General features: G+C 45.7%; 1 protein-coding gene across 1 annotated transcript; it reads right to left on the minus strand.

Annotated features, from left to right (window-relative positions):
- Positions 1-20149: 20149 nt before the first annotated feature.
- LOC125518813 (uncharacterized) lies at positions 20150-21340 on the minus strand. The gene has a single exon (XM_048683684.2). It carries the CDS (start codon positions 21236-21238, stop codon positions 20150-20152), a length of 1089 nt encoding a protein of 362 aa, XP_048539641.2. The 5' UTR covers positions 21239-21340.
- Between the last annotated feature and the right edge of the window lie 2202 nt (positions 21341-23542).

Genomic DNA, 23542 nt, shown 5'->3' on the forward strand with positions numbered 1-23542 from the left:
GAGGTGCTTTGCTTGTTTTATGCAAGACCTGCTGTGTAATCTTGATGTAAACTGCTGTGATATGTGGCACTACTATGAAGAGAAATAAAAAGAAGTTGGTTCCCTTTTGCAATTTTCTTGAACCTGAGCCCAGAGATGGTCACATCACATGTTTCAAGAACTAGAAGCGGTGTACTTTTGCTGCTTGCAATATCACGATTGACAGGGATTACAAAAGGTGGTGCAACTAAAGAAGTGTTTATTCAATTTTTTCCTCCAAAGATTAGATAATCCTGTATCTAACTGCCATGATCACTCTTTCGCAACTAAGAGTCTAAGATCCCCATGTCTAGTCACTATATCTTATTTCAGGATTAGTGGCAGGGAAGTGTCTAGTCATCTCTCCTTGGGTAGTCATCAGAAAAACAATGGCAGGGAAGCAGGATTAATGGCATGGATAGATAGGTAGAATAAACCTTGAACGCAATACCTGTGTTATACGTGACTAACATTTTTTATCAAGTCCTCATGTACTACCTTATATGTTCATGCATAAGGAATTAGGATTGGATGGAACCCAAGCTTTTCAATATTGTTGCAGATCTCTTTTTGGTATAAAGCCTGAAATTGCCAGCGGATGGCCAGTGAGCTAAAAAATGAAAGAACGGGTCATATGCTCTCCTCTTAAAGATAGGACGAACAAAGAACAAAAAGCAGTTAGAAACGGCATAGTGTCGGCTGTCAAGTTGTTTGCATGACATGGCAGATTGATTTAAATGCAGTAACAACTTAACAATGGCCTTGGGCATAAGTTATTCCGGAGGAACAGTAGACCAGGAAGCATCCTTTCTTGCAACTTACAACCCTTTTTTCTATTAGCCCATAAGATAGAACCACACACCAAAAGTTATAACAGCATCCGCCTCCAGGTTAGAAATAGCTTCATCCAGAATGTCAGCCCGTCAAGTAAGAGCATCTGAGCATTTGAGAAGGGCATTTTAACTCTTTCTGGGCAGCACACAGAGATCAGGCAGCAATTTGAGATGGTTGTTCCATGGCTGGTACAGATCATCCTCTTTCCTTATCTTCTCTTTGATATTCTCATTTTCACATTTCTGATTGTTTGCTGGTTTATTTTCTTTTCAAAAAATCCGGTGGTCAATGGCAGGTTTGGCCTCAATCATGAAGAGTTGAAGACCAATCCTTCCAGTGCGGATTTATTTATCTTTTGAAGCTACGGCCGTGTTGATGGATCATATAGAAGGTTCAGTGGTAACTTTTTAAATTTGTTCAGCACAAGTGTGCATCCATACACACACATACATACTTCATAGCGTTTCTTTATTGTGTTATTGTTACCGTTTACCAACTAGTGTTGGTTTACTCTCATAATTGACCCAACACATTGCCTTCAGTTTGCAGATACAACAAAACACTTTTATTAGTCTATGATTCCCTAATATTCAGATTTATTCATCCCCATAAGGATAAGTTAAGTATTGTCCATTGCATCGAGAGGATTCATCAAACCATGACTCTCTGTTTTTGGTTTCGTAGTTTCTGTATCTGACATCCATGAATTGTATTATTTGACATCCACTCACTCAAACTAATTATGTTTGATATATCACTTTATTAATGATTTACTGGATCTTCGATTGTTGGTGTACCAAATTTTTTAATATTGTGATTTCGGCCAATTACCATTCCTGTTTGGTCTGTGTTTGATTAAACTCCATTCCCCATATACTTTTGTTTATTTTGTGAATAGGCTGCATACTCTTTTGTTTATTTTGTACATGGACAGGGATGCGGGTTTAAGCTGCAAAATATAAACTCAACAGTGAGTTATCAGTTCGGTTTTCTATATTTCATTTCATATATGTTTGAGTGCCAATGATGATATGGTTCAGGGAGACAATTTAACCCTTTTCTTTTCTTGATCAAGTTTTTAGGCTTCAATTGGTCTACACAGTTTATTTAAATCATGAACCTGACACTCTTTGGAGTAGCCAACTGTGTATCTCTGAATCGCCAAGTGGCGGTTCATTGTAGCAATCGACGCAGCAGAGACAAAATATGATAAAGATAGTTTGCTTGCCAGCTCTATGTTGGCAGTGGAGGTGCTGTTGGAGAGCAAAGCCATACAGGCAACATAGGTGGTGCTTTTTATAAGTTAAGCTGAGCTGTTCAAGCCGTTATTCCGTAGGTATCTTCCATAAGAGCACGGCAAATTAATAATTGATTATGTTAATCCAGGAAATATGATTTTACCTTAGTTGCCTCTGTATACCTTGAATCTTTAACTAAATATCCACTCTTCCTATTTAACCATCAAAATATTACGATGTTGTGTCCTTTTGTTCAACTATACGCATCCACGACAATTTCGACAGCACCATGCGTGAGTTACTTTCCTTTTTTAGTTGCTAATAATCTACTCTGGACCATGCATTTTAAATTCCAATGCATGTCTAACAGAAGATCCTGCCTTTAATTCATAGTAGACATAATCCATTGTCAAACACTCAAATCTGTCCAAACATTAAAAAAAAACTATCACGCTGTGAGTCCATTGGTTGGGAACTTGGGATATACTAATTTGCTGTGCACTTTCTTATGCTCTGAAATGAAAATCTCATGTATTAGGATTTGTTCCCTGGCTTAGATATATGGATGTAAGTATGCTGTTGCTGGAGTTAGTAGTTCTCGAACCTCCCCCTCTCTTTGTTCTCTGGATTATCAGAGATCAGGCTTTAATTGTTTTATATAATCTATTTTTGAAGTGTGGTGGGTTTGGGAAATTTCTGGATAACTCTCTTCCTCTCTAGTCTGTACAATACATATACTGGTTTACATGGGCCATGTGGGCCAGATTCACACATATACAGCCCAACACTCCCCCTCAAGATGGGTGATAGATATCTATCATTCCCATCTTGTCACACGCAGAATTACACTCCTTGACACTTAAACCCTTAGTTAAACAATCAGCCACTTGTTCTCTAGAGCTCACATAACTTATCCTGATTATGCCATCATCTAACTTCTCCTTGATGAAGAAGCGGTCTATCTCGACATGCTTGGTTCTGTCATGCTGAACTGGATTATTAGCAATGCTGATAGCTGATTTATTATCACACCATAACCTTAGGGGATCCTTCCTTATTACCTTTAACTCAGAGAGAAGATTTCTTACCCATAACATCTCACTCAAGCCTTGTGAAATAGCTCTATATTCAGCTTCAGCTGTTGATTTGGACACCACTGGCTGCTTCTTACTTCACCATGACACCAAGTTTCCCCCAACAAACACACAATAACCAGAAGTTGATCTTCTATCATCCAAACAACTTCCCCAGTCTGCATCACAGTATCCATCTATATTAAGATGCCCATTCTTCTTAAACCATAGCCCCCTTCCCGGATTACCCTTCAGATATCGAAGGATTCGATAGACAGCCTCTAAGTGTCCACTCCTAGGATCATGCATGTATCTGCTCACCACACTCACTGCATATGAGATATCGGGTCGTGTATGACATAGGTAGATGAGCCTTCCAACAAGTCTCTGGTACTTCTCCTTATCCACTGGTTCCCCAGATTCAGCACATAACTTATGATTCTGGTCAATAGGTGTTGAAGCAAGCCTACACCCAAGCATGCCTGTATCACTAAGCAAGTCGAGAGCATACTTCCGTTGTGACAGAACAATTCCTTTAGGGGGTCTAGCAATTTCTATACCAAGAAAGTACTTCAGTTGGCCTAAATCCTTTACCTCAAACTCCTTGCTCAGGCTCTTCTTCAGTCGTGATATTTCCACATCATCATCTCCGGTGATTATAATATCATCCACATACACCGCAAGGATTGTAATCTGACAATTTGAGTGCCGGTAGAATACTATATGATCCCCATTGCACTGTTTATATCCCATATTGCACACAGCACGTCTGAATCTATCAAACCATGCTCGTGGAGATTGTTTGAGGCCATACAAAGACTTCCTTAACTTGCATACCTTTCTTGATGTCTCGGGCTTTGAGAAACCAGGTGGAATCTCCATGTAAACTTCCTCATGTAAATCACCATGCAGGAATGCATTCTTTACATCTAACTAATGCAAAGCCCAACCAAAGTTAGTGGCACAAGAAATTAAGGTTCTCACTATGCCCATCTTTGCGACAGGTGCAAAAGTCTCATCATAATCAATCCCGTATGTCTGACTATAGCCCCTAGCCACTAACCTTGCCTTGTATCTTTCTACCCTTCCTTCAGGAGTCTGCTTCACAGTATACACCCATTTACAGCTAACCGTTCGTTTTCCTGCTGGAAGAGGTACAATATCCCATGTCTTGTTCTTTTCAAGTGCTCTCATTTCCTCCAACATTGCCTCGTACCACTTTGGATCCTGCTTTGCCATTTTCCAATCTCTTGGAGTCACCACAGATTGCAATGATGCAATGAATACTTTGTATCTCGGAGACAGAGATGTATATGATACGTAATTAGCTATGTCATGCTCAAAACCATACCTCTCTGGAGGTTTTCCAGCTCCAACCCGGGTTCCTTTCCTCCAGGCAATAGGCAAGTTCATTGAATCGTTTACATTAGATGGAGTTGGAGTGGCACATGTCTCACCATCAGACAATTCAACAATTTCAACACTTGTTGGAGCCTGTTGCTCCCCCTGCACATGTGTGTCACTTGCTATTGGAGATTGTTGTTGTTGCTGCTCATCTTGTAGTTGCCTCCTGGTATAGACCCTTAAATTTTCTTCCTCATTTGGCTTTCTCCATTTCTCTTCAGTCATAGGTTGCCTCCTGGTATACACCCTTAGATTTTCTTCCTCATTTGGCTTTCTTCATCTCTCTTCCCTTGCATGACATGGAATTGAACTAACCACAACTCTCGATGGTTCATCTTCCTTTGTCCTTGGTGGTTCACTCCCGCCCTCTCGACTAGCACCACTCATGCTAGGAGAGTCGAAGTCAAATAACGAGCTGAGATCCATTTTTTCTCCATAAAACGGTTCAGACTCCCTGAATGTCACATCCATGCTCACAAATGTTCTCCGCTCGCTGGGACTCCAACACTTGTATCCCTTCTGACCAGATGGGTAACCTATGAAGATGCACTTTACTGCTCGTGGATCCAATTTTCCCACTGAGGGTCTATGATCCCGGACAAAGCAGGTGCATCCAAATACCTTAGGAGGAACTAAGAATTTGTTCTCACCTAGTAACATCTCACATGGCGACTTCATTCCAATCACCCTTGACGGCATCCGGTTGATGAGGAATGTAGCTGTCATTACAGCCTCACTCCACAAGAATTTTGGCACGTTCATTGTATACATTAGTGACCGAGCAACCTCCAAAATATGGCGATTCTTCCTCTCAGCTACTCCGTGTTGAGGTGGTGTACCCGGACAAGATGTTTGGTGCAATATACCTTGACTTGATAGGAATGTGACAAACTCCTTATTCACATACTCTGTCCCATTATCTGTCCTGATCATCTGTATCTATGTATTGAACTAATTTTTCACATAAGCATAGAAATATTGAAAGCATTTAAAAACCTCATCCTTATGCTTCATAAGATACACCCATGTCATACGAGTATAGCAATCAATGAATGTAACAAAGTACTTCATTCCAGTTAGAGAGATAACAAGACATGTCCACACATCTGAGTGAACAAGCATAAAAGGGGAAATACTCCTAAGACCCTTACTCACATAAGATGTCCTTGTGTGTTTACCAAACTCACATGCATCACACACAAGCTTGTTCTTATCCACCCCACACATTACATCGGGAAAGACTTTACTCATCTTCTCAAAAGACATATGTCCCATTCTACAATGGTGAAGCATTACCTTTGTTTCCTTTTCTCCCATCATTGTTGCTAACATCGTAGACACCGCATTATTTGGCACCTTGCGATCCATGTACCATAGCCCATTACGCCTGGTTCCAGTCCCAAGCCTCTTCCCCGTTTGCCTCTCCTGAATTAGACATAAATAGCAGTCAACTATTACTCGACAATCCACATCGTCAACCAAAGCACTCATTGACATAAGATTGACTGGAAAGGCAGGAACATGCAAAAAAGATGAAAGTTTAATAGATGGTGTGCATTGTATTGTGCCAATGCCTTTAATGGGTTGTGAGGTGCCATCAGCAGTTTGGATAGTCTCCTTACATGTGGGTGGATATGGAATATATGACTCAAATTCCATTGATGTGCCGGCAACATGCTTTGATGCCCCCGAATCTAATATTCAATCAGGATGTGATCTTTGTGAGAGAATAGATGCATGAGCACAATGTAACACCCTCGATGCGGCTATAGCTCCCACGTGTCGAGGCACGACTTAGAGATATAACCGCATTGAAAGCAATGTCGCAAGTTAGGAAATCATCACAAACATCCCATGTAATAAACAATAAAGGGGAGATACATAGTTGGCTTACACTCGCCACGTCACATCAAAGTACATAAATAACATCCATCAAACAGACACTCATGGCCCGACTACGGCGCCAAAATGGAAAAGAACCCAACATGCGACAAGGCCCTGAATCAAACCCCAACTAGGCACCACTACTGATCATCGAGAAAGGAAACATAATAACGCTGAGAGTCCTCGTCGAACTCCCACTTGAGCTCGTACTCGCCACCTGGAGCGGAATCACCTAGACCTGCATCTGGAGTTATAGTATCTGTGAGCCACAGGGACTCAGCAATCTCACACCCTCGCGATCAAAACTATTTAAGCTTATAGGAATGGATGAGGCAAATATATGTGGAGCTGCGGCAAGCAACTAGCATATATGGTGGCTATCTTATACGCGAAAGAGAGCGAGAAGAGGAGGCAAAGCGCGAGCGAGAATCTAGAGGAACAACCTGCGCAAGCATAACTCCAACACCATGTCCACTTCCCGGACTCCGCCGAGAAGAGGCCATCACGGCAACACACTCAGTTGATTCATTTTAATTAATTAAGGTTTAAGTTATCTACAACCGGACATTAACAAATTCCCATCTGCCCATAACCGCGGGCACGGCTTTCGAAAGTTCAATCCCTGCAGGGGAGTCCCAACTTAGCCCATGACAAGCTCTCATGGTCAACGAAGGAATAGACCTCCTCCCAAGACGTTCCGATCAGACTCGGTATCTCGGTAACTCAAGAAATTTTGACAGGTTAAAACAAGACCAGCAACACCACCCGCTGTGCCGACAAATCCCGATAGGAGCTGCACATATCTCGTTCTCAGGGCACACCGGATAAGCTAAGCGTACGGGAGCCAACGTAACCCAAGTTGCCGAGGGACGGCCCCGCACGGTGCTCTAGGTTGGACCAACACTCAGAGGAGCACTGGCCCGGGGGAGTAAAATAAGATGACCCTTGAGTCTGCAGAACCCAAGGGAAAGAAAAGGCTAGGTGGCAAATGGTAAGACCAATGTTGGGCATTGCTGGAAAAGCTTTAATCAAGGCGAACTATCAAGGGGTTCCCATTATAACCCAACCGCGTAAGGAACGCAAATTCCGGGAACATAACACCGATATGACGGAAACTAGGGGGGCAAGAGTGGAACAAAACACTAGGCGAGAGGCCGAGCCTTCCACCCTTTCCAAGTATATAGATGCATTAAGATAACATGGCAATATAATGATATCCCCAACAAGTAAATAAATGATGTTCCATCAAGGAACGGCCTCCAAACTTCACCTGCAACTAACAACGTTATAAGAGGGGCTGAACAAAGCGGTAACATAGCCAATCAACGGTTTGATAGGACATGGTGGGTTAGAGGTTGACATGGCAATTGGGAGGCTGACAAGCAAAAGGTAGGCATCATAGCATTGGCAAAGCAAGAGCGAGCAAACTAGCATAGCAAAGATAGTAGTGATTTCGAGGGTATGATCATCTTGCCTGCACAGTTGTCAGAGTTGACTGGATCCTCACAAGCAAACTCAACGGGCTCCTCGGTAGCGAACTCGTCTCCCGGCTCTACCCAACAAGACAAACAAGCAACAAGGATACAATCAACCACGTGCAAGACCAAGCAATATGATGAAAAGATGATATGTTATGCGGGATGCGATGCGGGATGCAAAATGCAAGATATGACAGGAAATGCATGAACCTAGTCTCAACTTGGAATTCCAAGGGTGCTGCTGGATAGAGGGGATGAAATCGCTTGAAAACGATATAAAGATCATTGGAATCGGAGTTACGGTTTGGAAATGGCAAGCGTTTTAAGATATGACACCGGTCTGCGATTTACAGCAAGTAGACATCTAAACGCAACGAAATGAACATGCTACAGCCACCAAACATGACAACAAAAGACATGGCAGGGATGCTCACAAGATGTTTAACAAAAGACTAGCACTGATCCACGTCCAATTCATCCATTATGAGGTTCAAACAAGCATGGCAAAAACGCAAATGCAAAACAGATTCCAGACTTAGTGAAATTAACGCTAGTCTGAAATTTCAGATCACGATGCCCTCTTCGGAGCAGCAAAACAACATGATACATGACCTGAACATGACAAGTAAGAACATGGTATGGAGCTACTAAACAAGCTTAACAAAAGTCCCAAAGTGACCTGGGGCCAAAAGGGATCACAAAATATATTAACGGGCACACGAACATAGCTAAAACACAATCAGTTTTCAAACTTTGTGAAAACTGAGACATGCTGAAATATAACTCACGAAGGCATGTAAACGAGCTCGATGCACTCACCACGGTGCAAGTCATGGCAAGTCAAGCATACAGCCATTAAGAAGGCACAAAATACAAGCTAGACATGGTAAGAACAATGGCATAGCATACACGGATCAACTACAACAACGCCGGCAAAATCGCAAACGAGTTGGCGATCTGCCCAGATTCACCATGAAGCAAAAGTAGAGCTCGATTGACTCAAGCTAGGGTGCACCATAATTGCAAACAAAGACATGAATGGATAGATCATAACATGAGTAACAAAAGCCCCTTACTGATCATCCTCAAAAGAGGCACGGATCATTAGAAAACAAGCTGAACATATGGCATCATGAACTAAAATATCCCAGACTTAGTGAAAACAACTAAGTCCCTGAAAACAGATTTACCGGGTGCCTCACTTTGCAAGCTTGCACAAGTCACCACGCACATCCTAAAAATGCATGGGTTGCACCTATGGAAAGAAGACGAAATCCTTAACAAAATATATGAAGGACTCACAGGCATAGCATGCACACAATAATCATGGCAAAAATGACAAAAGTCTAAGATGAACTAGCAGATCTGACAATTAACTCACGAAGCCTCCTTCTAACAGCATTTTGGGCATCAACATGAACTCAAATGAAAATGACGCAATGGAATGAAATGATGTACTCGTCGAGACGAACATTTTGATATATCATATGTCCAAAACGGAGCTACGGATGCAAAGTTACGGGGCCTCGAACAGAGCAACTTGGATCAAGAATTTCAGGAGTTAGAGAAAATCCACTTCGCGAAAATTAGGGTTATTGTAGCTGGATCTAGATCGGGCACTGTTCACCGAAGCTCGCCGGATCCGGCGCTCGCCGGCGGCTGGCGTGGAGGAGGCGGCCGGGAGGCGGCGGCGGTCGGCGGGGCCGGGAGGCGGCGCGGCCGGGCCGGCCTGGGGCGGCGGACGGCGGCAGGCGCCGGGGTCGGCGTGGAGCGGCCGGGCCGGGCGGCGGCGAGGCGGCCGTGGCGGCGCGAAGTCCGGTGGCGGCGGGGTCGAGCCGGAGTCGGGGAAGAAGGAAGGCGCGAGGCGGCGGGGAAGTGGCCCGCTCGGGCGGCGCGGGGGCCGGGCGCGGGCTTCGGGCCCGGCGGCGGTGGCGATGTGGTCCGTGCCACGTGGCACGCGGCGAGTGGCGGGCTGCGGCGGCGGACGCTGTCCGGCCGGGGGCGGACACGTCCGTCGGCGCGGATCTGAAGTTTTTTTTTAGACTAGGGTTTGGACGGGGAAGAAGATCCGAATGGAGGGGGTATAAATAGGCATAAGTAGAGCTAGGAGAGTCCAAATGAGGTGCGGTTTTCGGCCACGCGATCGTGACCGAACGCCCTAGGACATGGGGCAGAGTTTGGTGGGTTTTGGGCCAAATTGGAGGGGTGTTGGGCTGCAACACACATGAGGCCTTATCGGTCCCTCGGTTAACCGTTGGGGTATCAAACGAAGTCCAAATGATACGAAACTTGACAGGCGGTCTACCGGTAGTAAACCAAGGCCGCTTGGCAAGTCTCGGTCCAATCCGGAAATGTTTAATCCCCACACACGAAAGAAAGCTAGAAATGACCTCCGGATGAGAACGAAGCGCCGGAATGCAAACGGACAACGGGGAAAATGTTCGGGTGCATGAGACGAACACGAATGCAAATGCAATGCACATGATGACATGATATGAGATGCATGAAAATGAAAACAACACACGGAGACAAAGACCCGAACCCGAGAAATAAATATAACTTAACGCCGGAAACGGCAAGAGTTGGGGTACAAATTGGGAAAGTCGTATCTGGGGCGTTACAACACTCCACCACTACGAAAAGATCTCGTCCCGAGATCTAGGACTGAAAGAACTCCGGGTACTCAGAACGGAGGTGATCCTCGCGTTCCCAGGTAGCTTCACGGTCGGAATGGTGAGACCACTTGACTTTGAGAAATTTGATTGACTTGTTGCGAGTCTTGCGTTCAGTCTCTTCAAGAATAGCAACTGGGTGCTCACGATAGGAGAGATCTTCTTGGAGCTCAATGTCCTCGAAGTTGACGGTGCGGTCAGGAGTCTTGAAGCACTTTCGAAGCTGAGAGACATGGAACACATCATGAACATTTGCAAAGTTTGAAGGAAGCTCGAGTTGATAGGCGAGGTCGCCTCTCTTGCTGACAATCTTGAAAGGTCCGACGTATCTAGGGGCAAGCTTCCCTTTGATACCGAAGTGACGAGTACCTTTCATAGGAGAGACACGGAGGTAAACATGATCTCCGATCTCGAAAGCCAAATCACGGTGCTTACTATCATAGTAGCTCTTCTGGCGGGATTGGGCTGCTTTGAGGTTATCTCGAATGATTTTGCACATTTCCTCTGCCTCTGTGATTAAGTCATTTCCCAGAAGTTGACGTTCACTGGTTTCAGACCAGTTGAGAGGGGTACGACACTTCCTGCCATACAGAATTTCGAATGGGGCCTTGCCCGAACTTGCTTGAAAACTGTTGTTGTAGGAGAATTCAGCATATGGAAGACAATCCTCCCACTTCATGCCGAAGGAGATCACACAAGCCCTGAGCATATCTTCAAGAATCTGGTTGACACGCTCGACTTGACCGCTAGTTTGAGGAGGGAAAGCTGTGCTGAAGAGGATGTTGGTGCCCATGGCCTTCTGAAAAGAATCCCAAAACTTGGAGGTAAAGATGCTGCCACAGTCTGAAGAGATCACTTGAGGAATACCGTGCAGAGAGACAATTCGCGAGGTATAGAGCTCCGCCAATTGAGCTGCAGTGATAGACTCTTTGATAGGCAGAAAGTGAGCCACTTTAGTGAGTTTGTCGATGACAACGAATATAGCATCATTGCCACACTTGGACTTTGGAAACCCAGTCACGAAGTCCATCTCAATGTGGTCAAACTTCCATTCTGGAATGGCAAGAGGTTGGAGGAGACCAGCTGGCCTCTGGTGTTCTGCCTTCACTCTTCTGCAGACATCGCATTCATTCATGAACTGAGCAATCTCGCGCTTCATTCGAGTCCACCAATAAGCCTGCTTGAGGTCCTGATACATCTTCGTGCTCCCAGGGTGGATGGAGAGGAGAGAATTGTGAGCCTCATTCATGATCACTTTACGAAGGTCACCTTTGGGCACAACAATACGATCCTCGAAGAAGAGAGTGTCCCTGTCATCAAGGCGGTAGCACTTGTACTTGGACTGACTCTTGGCAATCCCAATCTTCACCTTTTTCACCATAGCATCAAGAAGCTGGGCTTGGCGAATCTGGTCTTCTAGGGTAGGAGAGACTTGAAGGTTGGCGAGGAAACCTTGAGGAACAACTTGCAGATTAAGCTTGCGGAAAGCTTCACAAAGCTCGGGTTGATAAGGCTTGAAAATCAGACTGTTGCAGTAGGCCTTTCTGCTCAAAGCATCAGCAATCACATTGGCCTTGCCTGGCGTATACTCAATACTCGGATTATACTCTTGAATCATTTCGACCCATCGAGTTTGCCTTAGGTTGAGATTAGGCTGAGTGAAGATGTACTTGAGACTCTTGTGATCGGTGAAAATGTCCACTTTTCTTCCCAATAGAAGATGTCTCCAAGTCAAAAGAGCATGCACAACTGCCGCCAACTCGAGATCATGAGTGGGATAGTTCTTCTCATTAGGCTTCAACTGGCGAGATGTATAAGCAACAACTTTCTTCTCTTGCATCAAAACTGCGCCAAGACCTTGGAGAGAGGCATCACAAAAGACCTCGTACGGTTTGGATTCATTAGGCGGAGTCAGAACTGGAGCAGTGATCAACTTCTCTTTCAAAGTGTTGAAAGCAATATCACACTCCGGAGACCAAACATACTTGACGTGCTTCTGAAGAAGATTTGAGAGAGGCTTCGCGATCTTGGAAAAGTTTTCAACGAATCTTCGGCAGTAGCTTGCGAGACCGAGAAAACTGCAGAGTTGCTTCACATTCTGAGGAGGTTCCCAATTCACAATTGCGGATACCTTCTTGGGATTCACGGAAATGTCCTTGGCAGAGATGATATGACCAAGATAAAGAACCTCATCGAGCCAAAATTCACACTTGGAGAACTTGGCGTAGAACTGATGTTCCCTGAGTTTATCGAGAACCAAACGCAAGTGCTTGGCATGATCTTCCTTGTTCTTGGAGAAAACCAGAATGTCATCGAGATAGACCAAAACGAAGTCATTGGTGTAGGCGTTGAAGATGAAGTTCATCATGCGAGAGAACGTCGGAGGAGCGTTGGCGAGGCCAAAAGACATGACAGTGTATTCATACGAACCAAAACTTGTTCTGAATGCTGTCTTGGGAATATCTTCTTCACGAATGCGAATCTGGTGATAACCCATACGGAGATCAATCTTGGAGAATACTTGGGCACCTTTGAGTTGTTCGAACAGCTCATTGATGTTGGGAAGTGGGTATTTGTTCTTGATGGTCTTTTTGTTCACCGGACGGTAATCAACACAAAGTCGGTCCGTTCCATCCTTCTTCTTCACAAAAAGAACACCACAACCCCACGGAGAAGTACTAGGCCGGATGAGACCCAATCTTTCTTGCTCATCGAGTTGCTTCTTCAGCTCCTTCAACTCTTCAGGTCCGAGCTTGTAAGGGCGTTTGCACACAGGTTCCGTGCCAGGCTCAAGTTCAATAACGAATTCAACTAGCCGGTGCAGAGGCATTCCTGGGAGCTCTTCTGGAAAGACGTCTTGATATTCGCAAACGACTGGAATTTGAGAGATGGCATCCAATTCACCCTTCTCATTGAGAGAAAACAGACGGATAGTATTATCCCGAGCGGCAAAGATAATTACGTCCTCGGACGAATGAGTCAATTGAATCTGTCTGGCTGCACAATCAAGATGTGCCTTGTGCTTAGAAAGCCAATCCATTCCGAGAATAAGATCAATATCCGAGTTGCCAAGAATCATTGGAGAACCCAGAAACTTGAAATCACCCATCATGATAGAAACATCCGGAACTATTGAAGTAGCCCTCATAGACTTAGCCGGAGAAACCACTCCCATAGGTTTACCCAACATTTGTGAAATGAAGTCATGCTTGGAAACAAATGATCTTGACATGAAACAATGCGATGCACCAGAGTCAAAAAGAACTTTTGCTGAAAAAGAGTTAACCGGAAAGTTACCCATGATCACATCTGATGAGTCCTCTGCCTGAGCTGCATTCATCAAATTCACCTTGGCATGCTTGGGGTTATGCTTGACCACAGCTGTACTTGCCGATCTGACAGGAGGAGGAGGAGGAAGACGCCTCTGGTTGAAACACTTGTTGGCATAGTGACCCTTCTGTTGGCACTTGTTGCACGTGACCTCTGAAAGCGGACGGTGATACGGAGCACTCGATCTTGGAGCTTGAGACGAAGTCTTGTTCTGAAAGCCTGGGTTGGGTGGGTGGGAAGAACCACTGCCACCTTTGCTCTTCTGCTGATACGGCTGATGGAACGGAGGAGGAGGAAGCCAAAACTTCTGCTGCTTGGCCACTTGAGTAGAGGAAGAAGGAGTAACATCTCTGACTCGCTTCCTGGAAGCATCACACCTGAACTGAGCAGCCTCTTGCTTCAGTGCCATGTTGTAGAACTCATCGTATCTCAAAGGCTCGAAGAGGACAAGAGCGAGCTGAATATCTTCTCTGAGACCACCCCTGAACTGGTATATCATGCTCTTCTCATCAGGCACGTCCTGCTTGGCAAAGCGGGCAAGCTTCTGGAACAATTTGTTGTAGTCATAGACAGACAAAGAGCCTTGCTTCAGATTGCAGAATTCCTCACGCTTGCTTTCAACCACGCTCTGCGGAATGTGATGGGCTCGGAAATCTCGACGGAAATCATCCCAAGTGATAACACGTCCACCTCTGGAATCCTTGTACTGCTGGAACCATTCTGTAGCTTGATCTTTGAGTTGGAAGGAAGCGAACTTGACAAAGTCCTCAGGCCTGACGTTGCTGCACTCGAAATGCTTACACAGATCCACAAGCCAATCGTCAGCATCGGTTGCCTCAACACAATTACTGAAAGTCTTTGGCCCGTTAGCAAGGAACTGGTTGAGTGTAGCAAAGTGACTCTGATTGCTGCCTTGATTTCCTTGACTGCCCTGATTGCGCTCTTGGAGAATTTGCATGATCAGCTGAGTGTTTGCATTGGTTGCGGCCATCACAGCTTGCCATGCCTCTGGAGGAGGTGGAGGTGGTGGCGGATCAGGATTCGGAGTCGTGCGCGTTGGAGGAGCCATCCTGAAGAGGTTGACCACCATTAGCACATTGACAGATAAATATTGAAGCTGAATCCAACGGAATGAAAATTGCAACATATAGTCTTCACATCCGAACACAATGAACGAATGCATTCCTCTTCAAATGGTCACATATCCATAAATTGAGAAGCCATGTAGAATTAAGGTAGAGAAATAAATCAACAAGGTACGGATCAAGAACGAATAATCGGTAAGAAATCCCAATCTCAAACCAATATCCGTGGAAGAAGAACTAGAGCTACTAGAGTTCCCACCTATGAAACTCCCGAACTTTTCCGGTTATGCAATCAGGTGTTGGGGATACAGGGGAAGCATAATATCTCACCCAAACTAGCAAATCCTACATCCAGCTGTATCCATCCTTCAACACATAACCAAGAAAACTTTGGAAACCATCTACCTCAACCTTCGAAAAGCATCCGTTATACAAGTTATGGCGATACTCCCGAACTCCCGCCCCAGTACTGGGTGGCGTCGAGGTTATCTCACCAACGAACTGCATAAAAGAGATTTTCGATGTCGGCGAACATATCTCAAGTATTCCAGAATTGCAACGATAAAATTATGATGACAACACCTCAGAGCTCAACTCCCCGGGACACTTCCACTAAACCCCTGATAGGAGGCACCAAGACAGTATTCTCATCATAAGCCATCGGAACAAATCCAAGATACTCGCGTGATCCTAAAAAAATTTTAGTGAAATTTGAGAAGAGAAGAGTCAAAACTCTACGTCAGGATGCCTTACCAGAGCGATGAGGAGACTGGGAAGTAAAAAGAATTCCTAAGCTCTCCGATATATAATTCCTAAGGACTCAAAACATTTTTCTAGACACAACTCGGCTGCTAAGACGATCAAGCAATGGGGCTCCTAAGGTCGGGGATGGCTCTGATTACCAACTTGTAACGCCCTCGATGCGGCTATAGCTCCCACGTGTCGAGGCACGACTTAGAGATATAACCGCATTGAAAGAAATGTCGCAAGTTAGGAAATCATCACAAACATCCCATGTAATAAATAATAAAGGGGAGATACATAGTTGGCTTACACTCGCCACGTCACATCAAAGTACATAAAAACATCCATCAAACAGACACTCATGGCCCGACTACGGCGCCAAAATGGAAAAGAACCCAACATGCGACAAGGCCCTGAATCAAACCCCAACTAGGCACCACTACTGATCATCGGGAAAGGAAACATAATAACGCTGAGAGTCCTCGTCGAACTCCCACTTGAGCTCGTACTCGCCACCTGGAGCGGAATCACCTAGACCTGCATCTGGAGTTATAGTATCTGTGAGCCACAGGGACTCAGCAATCTCGCACCCTCGCGATCAAAACTATTTAAGCTTATAGGAATGGATGAGGCAAATATATGTGGAGCTGCGGCAAGCGACTAGCATATATGGTGGCTATCTTATACGCGAAAGAGAGCGAGAAGAGGAGGCAAAGCGCGAGCGAGAATCTAGAGGAACAACCTGCGCAAGCATAACTCCAACGCCGTGTCCACTTCCCGGACTCCGCCGAGAAGAGGCCATCACGGCAACACACTCAGTTGATTCATTTTAATTAATTAAGGTTTAAGTTATCTACAACCGGACATTAACAAATTCCCATCTGCCCATAACCGCGGGCATGGCTTTCGAAAGTTCAATCCCTGCAGGGGAGTCCCAACTTAGCCCATGACAAGCTCTCACGGTCAACGAAGGAATAGACCTCCTCCCAAGACGTTCCGATCAGACTCGGTATCTCGGTAACTCAAGAAACTTCGACAGGTTAAAACAAGACCAGCAACACCACCCGCTGTGCCGACAAATCCCGATAGGAGCTGCACATATCTCGTTCTCAGGGCACACCGGATAAGCTAAGCGTATGGGAGCCAACGTAACCCAAGTTGCCGAGGGACGGCCCCGCACGGTGCTCTAGGTTGGACCAACACTCAGAGGAGCACTGGCCCGGGGGAGTAAAATAAGATGACCCTTGAGTCTGCAGAACTCAAGGGAAAGAAAAGGCTAGGTGGCAAATGGTAAGACCAATGTTGGGCATTGCTGGAAAAGCTTTAATCAAGGCGAACTATCAAGGGGTTCCCATTATAACCCAACCGCGTAAGGAACGCAAATTCCGGGAACATAACACCGATATGACGGAAACTAGGGGGGGCAAGAGTGGAACAAAACACTAGGCGAGAGGCCGAGCCTTCCACCCTTTCCAAGTATATAGATGCATTAAGATAACATGGCAATATAATGATATCCCCAACAAGTAAATAAATGATGTTCCATCAAGGAACGGCCTCCAAACTTCACCTGCAACTAACAACGTTATAAGAGGGGCTGAACAAAGCGGTAACATAGCCAATCAACGGTTTGCTAGGACATGGTGGGTTAGAGGTTGACATGGCAATTGGGAGGCTGACAAGCAAAAGGTAGGCATCGTAGCATTGGCAAAGCAAGAGCGAGCAAACTAGCATAGCAAAGATAGTAGTGATTTCGAGGGTATGATCATCTTGCCTGCACAGTTGTCAGAGTTGACTGGATCCTCACAAGCAAACTCAACGGGCTCCTCGGTAGCGAACTCGTCTCCCGGCTCTACCCAACAAGACAAACAAGCAACAAGGATACAATCAACCACGTGCAAGACCAAGCAATATGATGAAAAGATGATATGCTATGCGGGATGCAAAATGCAAGATATGACAGGAAATGCATGAACCTGGTCTCAACTTGGAATTCCAAGGGTGCTGCTGGATAGAGGGGATGAAATCGCTTGAAAACGATATAAAGATCATTGGAATCGGAGTTACGGTTTGGAAATGGCAAGCGTTTTAAGATATGACACCGGTCTGCGATTTACAGCAAGTAGACATCTAAACGCAACGAAATGAACATGCTACAGCCACCAAACATGACAACAAAAGACATGGCAGGGATGCTCACAAGATGTTTAACAAAAGACTAGCACTGATCCACGTCCAATTCATCCATTATGAGGTTCAAACAAGCATGGCAAAAACGCAAATGCAAAACAGATTCCAGACTTAGTGAAATTAACGCTAGTCTGAAATTTCAGATCACGATGCCCTCTTCGGAGCAGCAAAACAACATGATACATGACCTGAACATGACAAGTAAGAACATGGTATGGAGCTACTAAACAAGCTTAACAAAAGTCCCAAAGTGACCTGGGGCCAAAAGGGATCACAAAATATATTAACGGGCACACGAACATAGCTAAAACACAATCAGTTTTCAAACTTTGTGAAAACTGAGACATGCTGAAATATAACTCACGAAGGCATGTAAACGAGCTCGATGCACTCACCACGGTGCAAGTCATGGCAAGTCAAGCATACAGCCATTAAGAAGGCACAAAATACAAGCTAGACATGGTAAGAACAATGGCATAGCATACACGGATCAACTACAACAACGCCGGCAAAATCGCAAACGAGTTGGCGATCTGCCCAGATTCACCATGAAGCAAAAGTAGAGCTCGATTGACTCAAGCTAGGGTGCACCATAATTGCAAACAAAGACATGAATGGATAGAGCATAACATGAGTAACAAAAGTCCCTTACTGATCATCCTCAAAAGAGGCACGGATCATTAGAAAACAAGCTGAACATATGGCATCATGAACTAAAATATCCCAGACTTAGTGAAAACAACTAAGTCCCTGAAAACAGATTTACCGGGTGCCTCACTTTGCAAGCTTGCACAAGTCACCACGCACATCCTAAAAATGCATGGGTTGCACCTATTGAAAGAAGACAAAATCTTTAAAAAAACATATGAAGGACTCACAGGCATAGCATGCACACAATAATCATGGCAAAAATGACAAAAGTCTAAGATGAACTAGCAGATCTGACAATTAACTCACGAAGCCTCCTTCTAACAGCATTTTGGGCATCAACATGAACTCAAATGAAAATGATGCAATGGAATGAAATTATGTACTCGTCGAGGCGAACATTTTGATATATCATATGTACAAAACAGAGCTACGGATGCAAAGTTACGGGGCCTCGAACAGAGCAACTTGGATCAAGAATTTCAGGACTTAAAGAAAATCCACCTCGCGAAAATTAGGGTTACTGTAGCTGGATCTAGATCGGGCACTGTTCACCGAAGCTCGCCGGATCCGGCGCTCGCCGGCGGCTGGCGTGGAGGAGGCGGCCGGGAGGCGGCGGCGGTCGGCGGGGCCGGGAGGCGGCGCGGCCGGGCCGGCCTGGGGCGGCGGACGGCGGCAGCGGCAGGCGCCGGGGTCGACGTGGAGCGGCCGGGCCGGGCGGCGGCGAGGCGGCCGTGGCGGCGCGAAGTCCGGTGGCGGCGGGGTCGAGCCGGAGTCGGGGAAGAAGGGAGGCGCGAGGCGGCGGGGAAGTGGCCCGCTCGGGCGGCGCGGGGGCCGGGCGCGGGCTTCGGGCCCGGCGGCGGTGGCGATGTGGTCCGTGCCACGTGGCGCGCGGCGAGTGGCGGGCTGCGGCGGCGGACGCTGTCTGACCGGGGGCGGACACGTTCGTCGGCGCGGTTCTGAAGTTTTTTTTTAGACTAGGGTTTGGACGGGGAAGAAGATCCGAATGGAGGGGGTATAAATAGGCATAAGTAGAGCTAGGAGAGTCCAAATGAGGTGCGGTTTTCGGCCACACGATCGTGATCGAACGCCCTAGGACATGGAGCAGAGTTTGGTGGGTTTTGGGCCAAATTGGAGGGGTGTTGGGCTGCAACACACACGAGGCCTTATCGGTCCCTCGGTTAACCGTTGGGGTATCAAACGAAGTCCAAATGATACGAAACTTGACAGGCGGTCTACCGGTAGTAAACCAAGGCCGCTTGGCAAGTCTCGGTCCAATCCGGAAATGTTTAATCCCCACACACGAAAGAAAGCTAGAAATGACCTCCGGATGAGAACGAAGCGCCGGAATGCAAACGGACAACGGGGAAAATGTTCGGGTGCATGAGACGAACACGAATGCAAATGCAATGCACATGATGACATGATATGAGATGCATGAAAACGAAAACAACACACGGAGACAAAGACCCGAACCCGAGAAATAAATATAACTTAACGCCGGAAACGGCAAGAGTTGGGGTACAAATTGGGAAAGTCGTATCTGGGGCGTTACACACAATTACCTTCATCTGTAGATACAAAGTGAGCAAAGTTGCCGTAACTACAATCCTCATGATCCTTATCACCTGTGCTTTCTGTTCTTTTCTTTGATTCTTCTTGGGTTGCGAGTGAGGATCCTTCTTCTGAGACTGCCACATTTGCCCTTTGACCACCAGAGTATCCCCGGCCTCGGCCTCCCCTTAATCCACCTCGGTTATATCCTCTCCCCCTTCCACGCATGTTCCTACGTGGAGCCGTGCAAGAACGAATCAAATGACCCTTCTCACCGCAGTTGAAGCACTCTTTGCTCTTATAGTCGGTTGCTATGAAGGCTGGATGAGATGGAGTCGTTGTATTGTTCTTCATCAACTTTAATCGGACCTCCTCCTGTGCCATTGCTGCTATGGCATCCTCTAAGGCAGGTAGAGTAAGTTGATGAAATAAAGTAGCACGTCTCGCCTCAAATTCAGAGTTCAATCCTTTGAGAAACTGCATCACTCGTCTGCGTTCAATCCATTTTCTAGCAGCTGCTATGCAATCTGCATGTGGCAAATCCAGAGGATCATAGTGATCTAAATCAGCCCACAAACGCTGCAGTTCAGCAACATACTCCATCACAGAATTTTCCCCTTGTCTGAGTTCACCAACTCTCTCCTCTGTTTCAGCTATTAACATCACATTCCCTTCACCTGAGTACAGTTTTGAGAGGGTTTTCCATACCTCAGTAGCAGTTGAGATAGTCTCAACAGTTGCAGCAATGGTTGGAGACAAGGAGTTCAACAACCATGCCACTATCAAAGAGTTGGTACTGCTCCATGTCCTCCATTCTGAAGTTTTCTTGTCTCCTGGCTCCTCTGCCTCACCACTGACAAAGCCCTCAACCCCTTTAGTCCTCAAGATGAGTAGCGCCCTTCTTGACCAGCTCAAATAATTCTTAACACCTTCCAGCTTAATTTCATTTGGCATCAAGTCAATTTTTTGAATTGGCTCAATGTGAGGAACAATTGCATTATTTAGAGATGCTGCAGCTCCTACCTTGGCTGTTAGGAGCTCAGCCAATTTTTCAATTGCCTTCTCGAGTCCCTGATTTTCTCCCATGTCTTGCCTCAATCACAGCAGGCAAGAACTTTCCTTCTTCCTCAGTACGCTATCTAGCAGCCCCTCACACAGCAGCACCAAATCAATCCAGGAGCTCTTACCTCCTCTTCTCTGCTAACTCCACTGTGGTACACCACCAGCAGCAACAGAGTCAGCAGCAGCACTTGCAAGCAGCAACAACTGCAGACTGTTCTCAGTCTTTCTCCAGCAGCAGCAAGCCAGCCGCACAAGCAGCAAACCAGCCAGTACTTGGCCTCTCCCCTGGCGCAGCCGCCTCCTTCCTCTGCCCTCTGCCACACACAGTAGCACCCGCAGCACCAGGAGCACTTCGCGCGCGCGCACCTCTTCACGGGAGAGAGCAGTGCCGCCTGTAGCCTCCAATCCCCTCCAGGCGCTCCGTAGGCAGCCCGCGCGCTCGCACGCAGCCGCGCCCGCCGGCCCTCTCCAGGCGCGCCTCTACCGCCGCCGGTCCCGCCTCCAGTGCCCCGCGCAGCACACGCGCGCCAACAACCACCTTGGGTGCCCGGAGCTCCGATTCACCGCCGGCGACCTACAGAACCCAGCATCGCCTCCCGCCTGTGCTCTGACACCATGAAGTGTGGTGGGTTTGGGAAATTTCTGGATAACTCTCTTCCTCTCTAGTCTGTACAATACATATACTGGTTTACATGGGCCATGTGGACCAGATTCACACATATACAGCCCAACAATTTTGTTCGACAATTACAGTTGAAGTTCTTTATAATTGGGGTGAACATGGTTTTGAACATAGTTTGGAGTCAGGGATTGAGAATTAAAATTCGTTTTTCACCAAAAAGAAAAACTTTGTACTAATTACTCATATCTGTTTTCCTCTCTGATGCTTGATGCCTCCAATTATTTAATAGTTCTTTTTTCTCTACATATTTTCAGTGTATATTTGGTGATTACCAAGTTTATATTCGTAAAAATCAAGGCATTAGTGTAGGAAGAGAAATGGCACTGGCTCTACAAATAAGTCTATTCAGCTTCTTATGCATTAAAATAACATTGAATCCCTTGCTGCAGATAATCTGTATAGACAAAAGTAACAATCTCATTTGTGTGTTCTATTGTTAGTATGACAAATGGGTACATGAAAGTAGTAGCTTTTGTCATTCAGTTGGTAATATTGGTGTACTCTAAAATACTGTAGTTGTCTTATTTTGTTCAGTCTATCCATGTAGGTGTTAAACGTTACACGAAAGAGAAGAAACGACCGTGTTGATGGACCCTATGGCAGGTTCAGTGTGCAGTTATTTAGTTTCTTTAGCACGAGTGTGCATGCACGCACACGTACATACAGAGTTACTAGTAGTAGTTTATTTTGATGATGTGGTTGTTGTCCTTCATTTGCGAACTATTACCTCTCTTCACTAATGTAAGACGTTTTGGCCAAAACGTCTTACATTAGTGGACAGAGGGTGTAAATACGATGGCTGCCTTGGTTTACTTTCCATGTTGTAATTGACCCCCCACGCTGCCTTCAGTTTTTACTGATATAAGAACATACTGTTATTGGTCTGTGTTTCCCTGGATATTCAGATTGATCCATCCTCATAAGGGTAAGTTCAGTATTATCTGGATTCAGTTTCATAGTCTCTGTATCTGACATCCATGAATTGTGTTATCTAGTATTACAGCTTGGAAATTCTCAAAGCACATTTGTTCAAACGTTGGTTATATGAGCTATATTCTTAGTTTTTTTAAGGTCTAAAGTCTTAGTTTTTATGGTCACTCTGTCAGAGTACTAATTCCTGTTGCATCTAAAGTCAGTTAGTAATGCTGATTCCAGTACTGATGGATCGGATAACCTATAAGTATAGATGTACTTATCACAAGCAGGCTTGTTTCAGGCGTTCGGCTCTCAGATTGCTGGTGATTGAAGATCAGAGTCTCTGGCCCGAGGAAGATGGGACAGAGATATCTCTCACTCGCTCAAATCGTCGTGCAACACCCCCTTCTATGGTATCGATATGGTTCAGGCACCCCCAAACCTCTGGCAGCAAAATCTACACTTGGCTAGCTGCGGTCAACAGGTGCCGGCCTCCAGCACCCCAGGTGTTTCTTCCCTGTGCGAACAATCTGACAAGTCTCTTGTTCAACTTTTCTTCACAAAGGGTAATATGTTAATATAAATATATACTCTCTCCGTTCCTAAATATAAGTCTTTTTATAGAGATTTTAATGCGGACTACGTACGGTTATATATAGACGTACTTTAGAGTATAGATTCACTCATTTTACTCCGTATATAATCCGCAGTGGAATCTCTAGAAAGACTTA

The sequence above is a fragment of the Triticum urartu genome, chromosome 7A (assembly GCF_056163025.1).
Source record: "Triticum urartu cultivar PI428250 chromosome 7A, HENAU_Tu73, whole genome shotgun sequence".
NCBI lineage: Eukaryota > Viridiplantae > Streptophyta > Magnoliopsida > Poales > Poaceae > Triticum > Triticum urartu.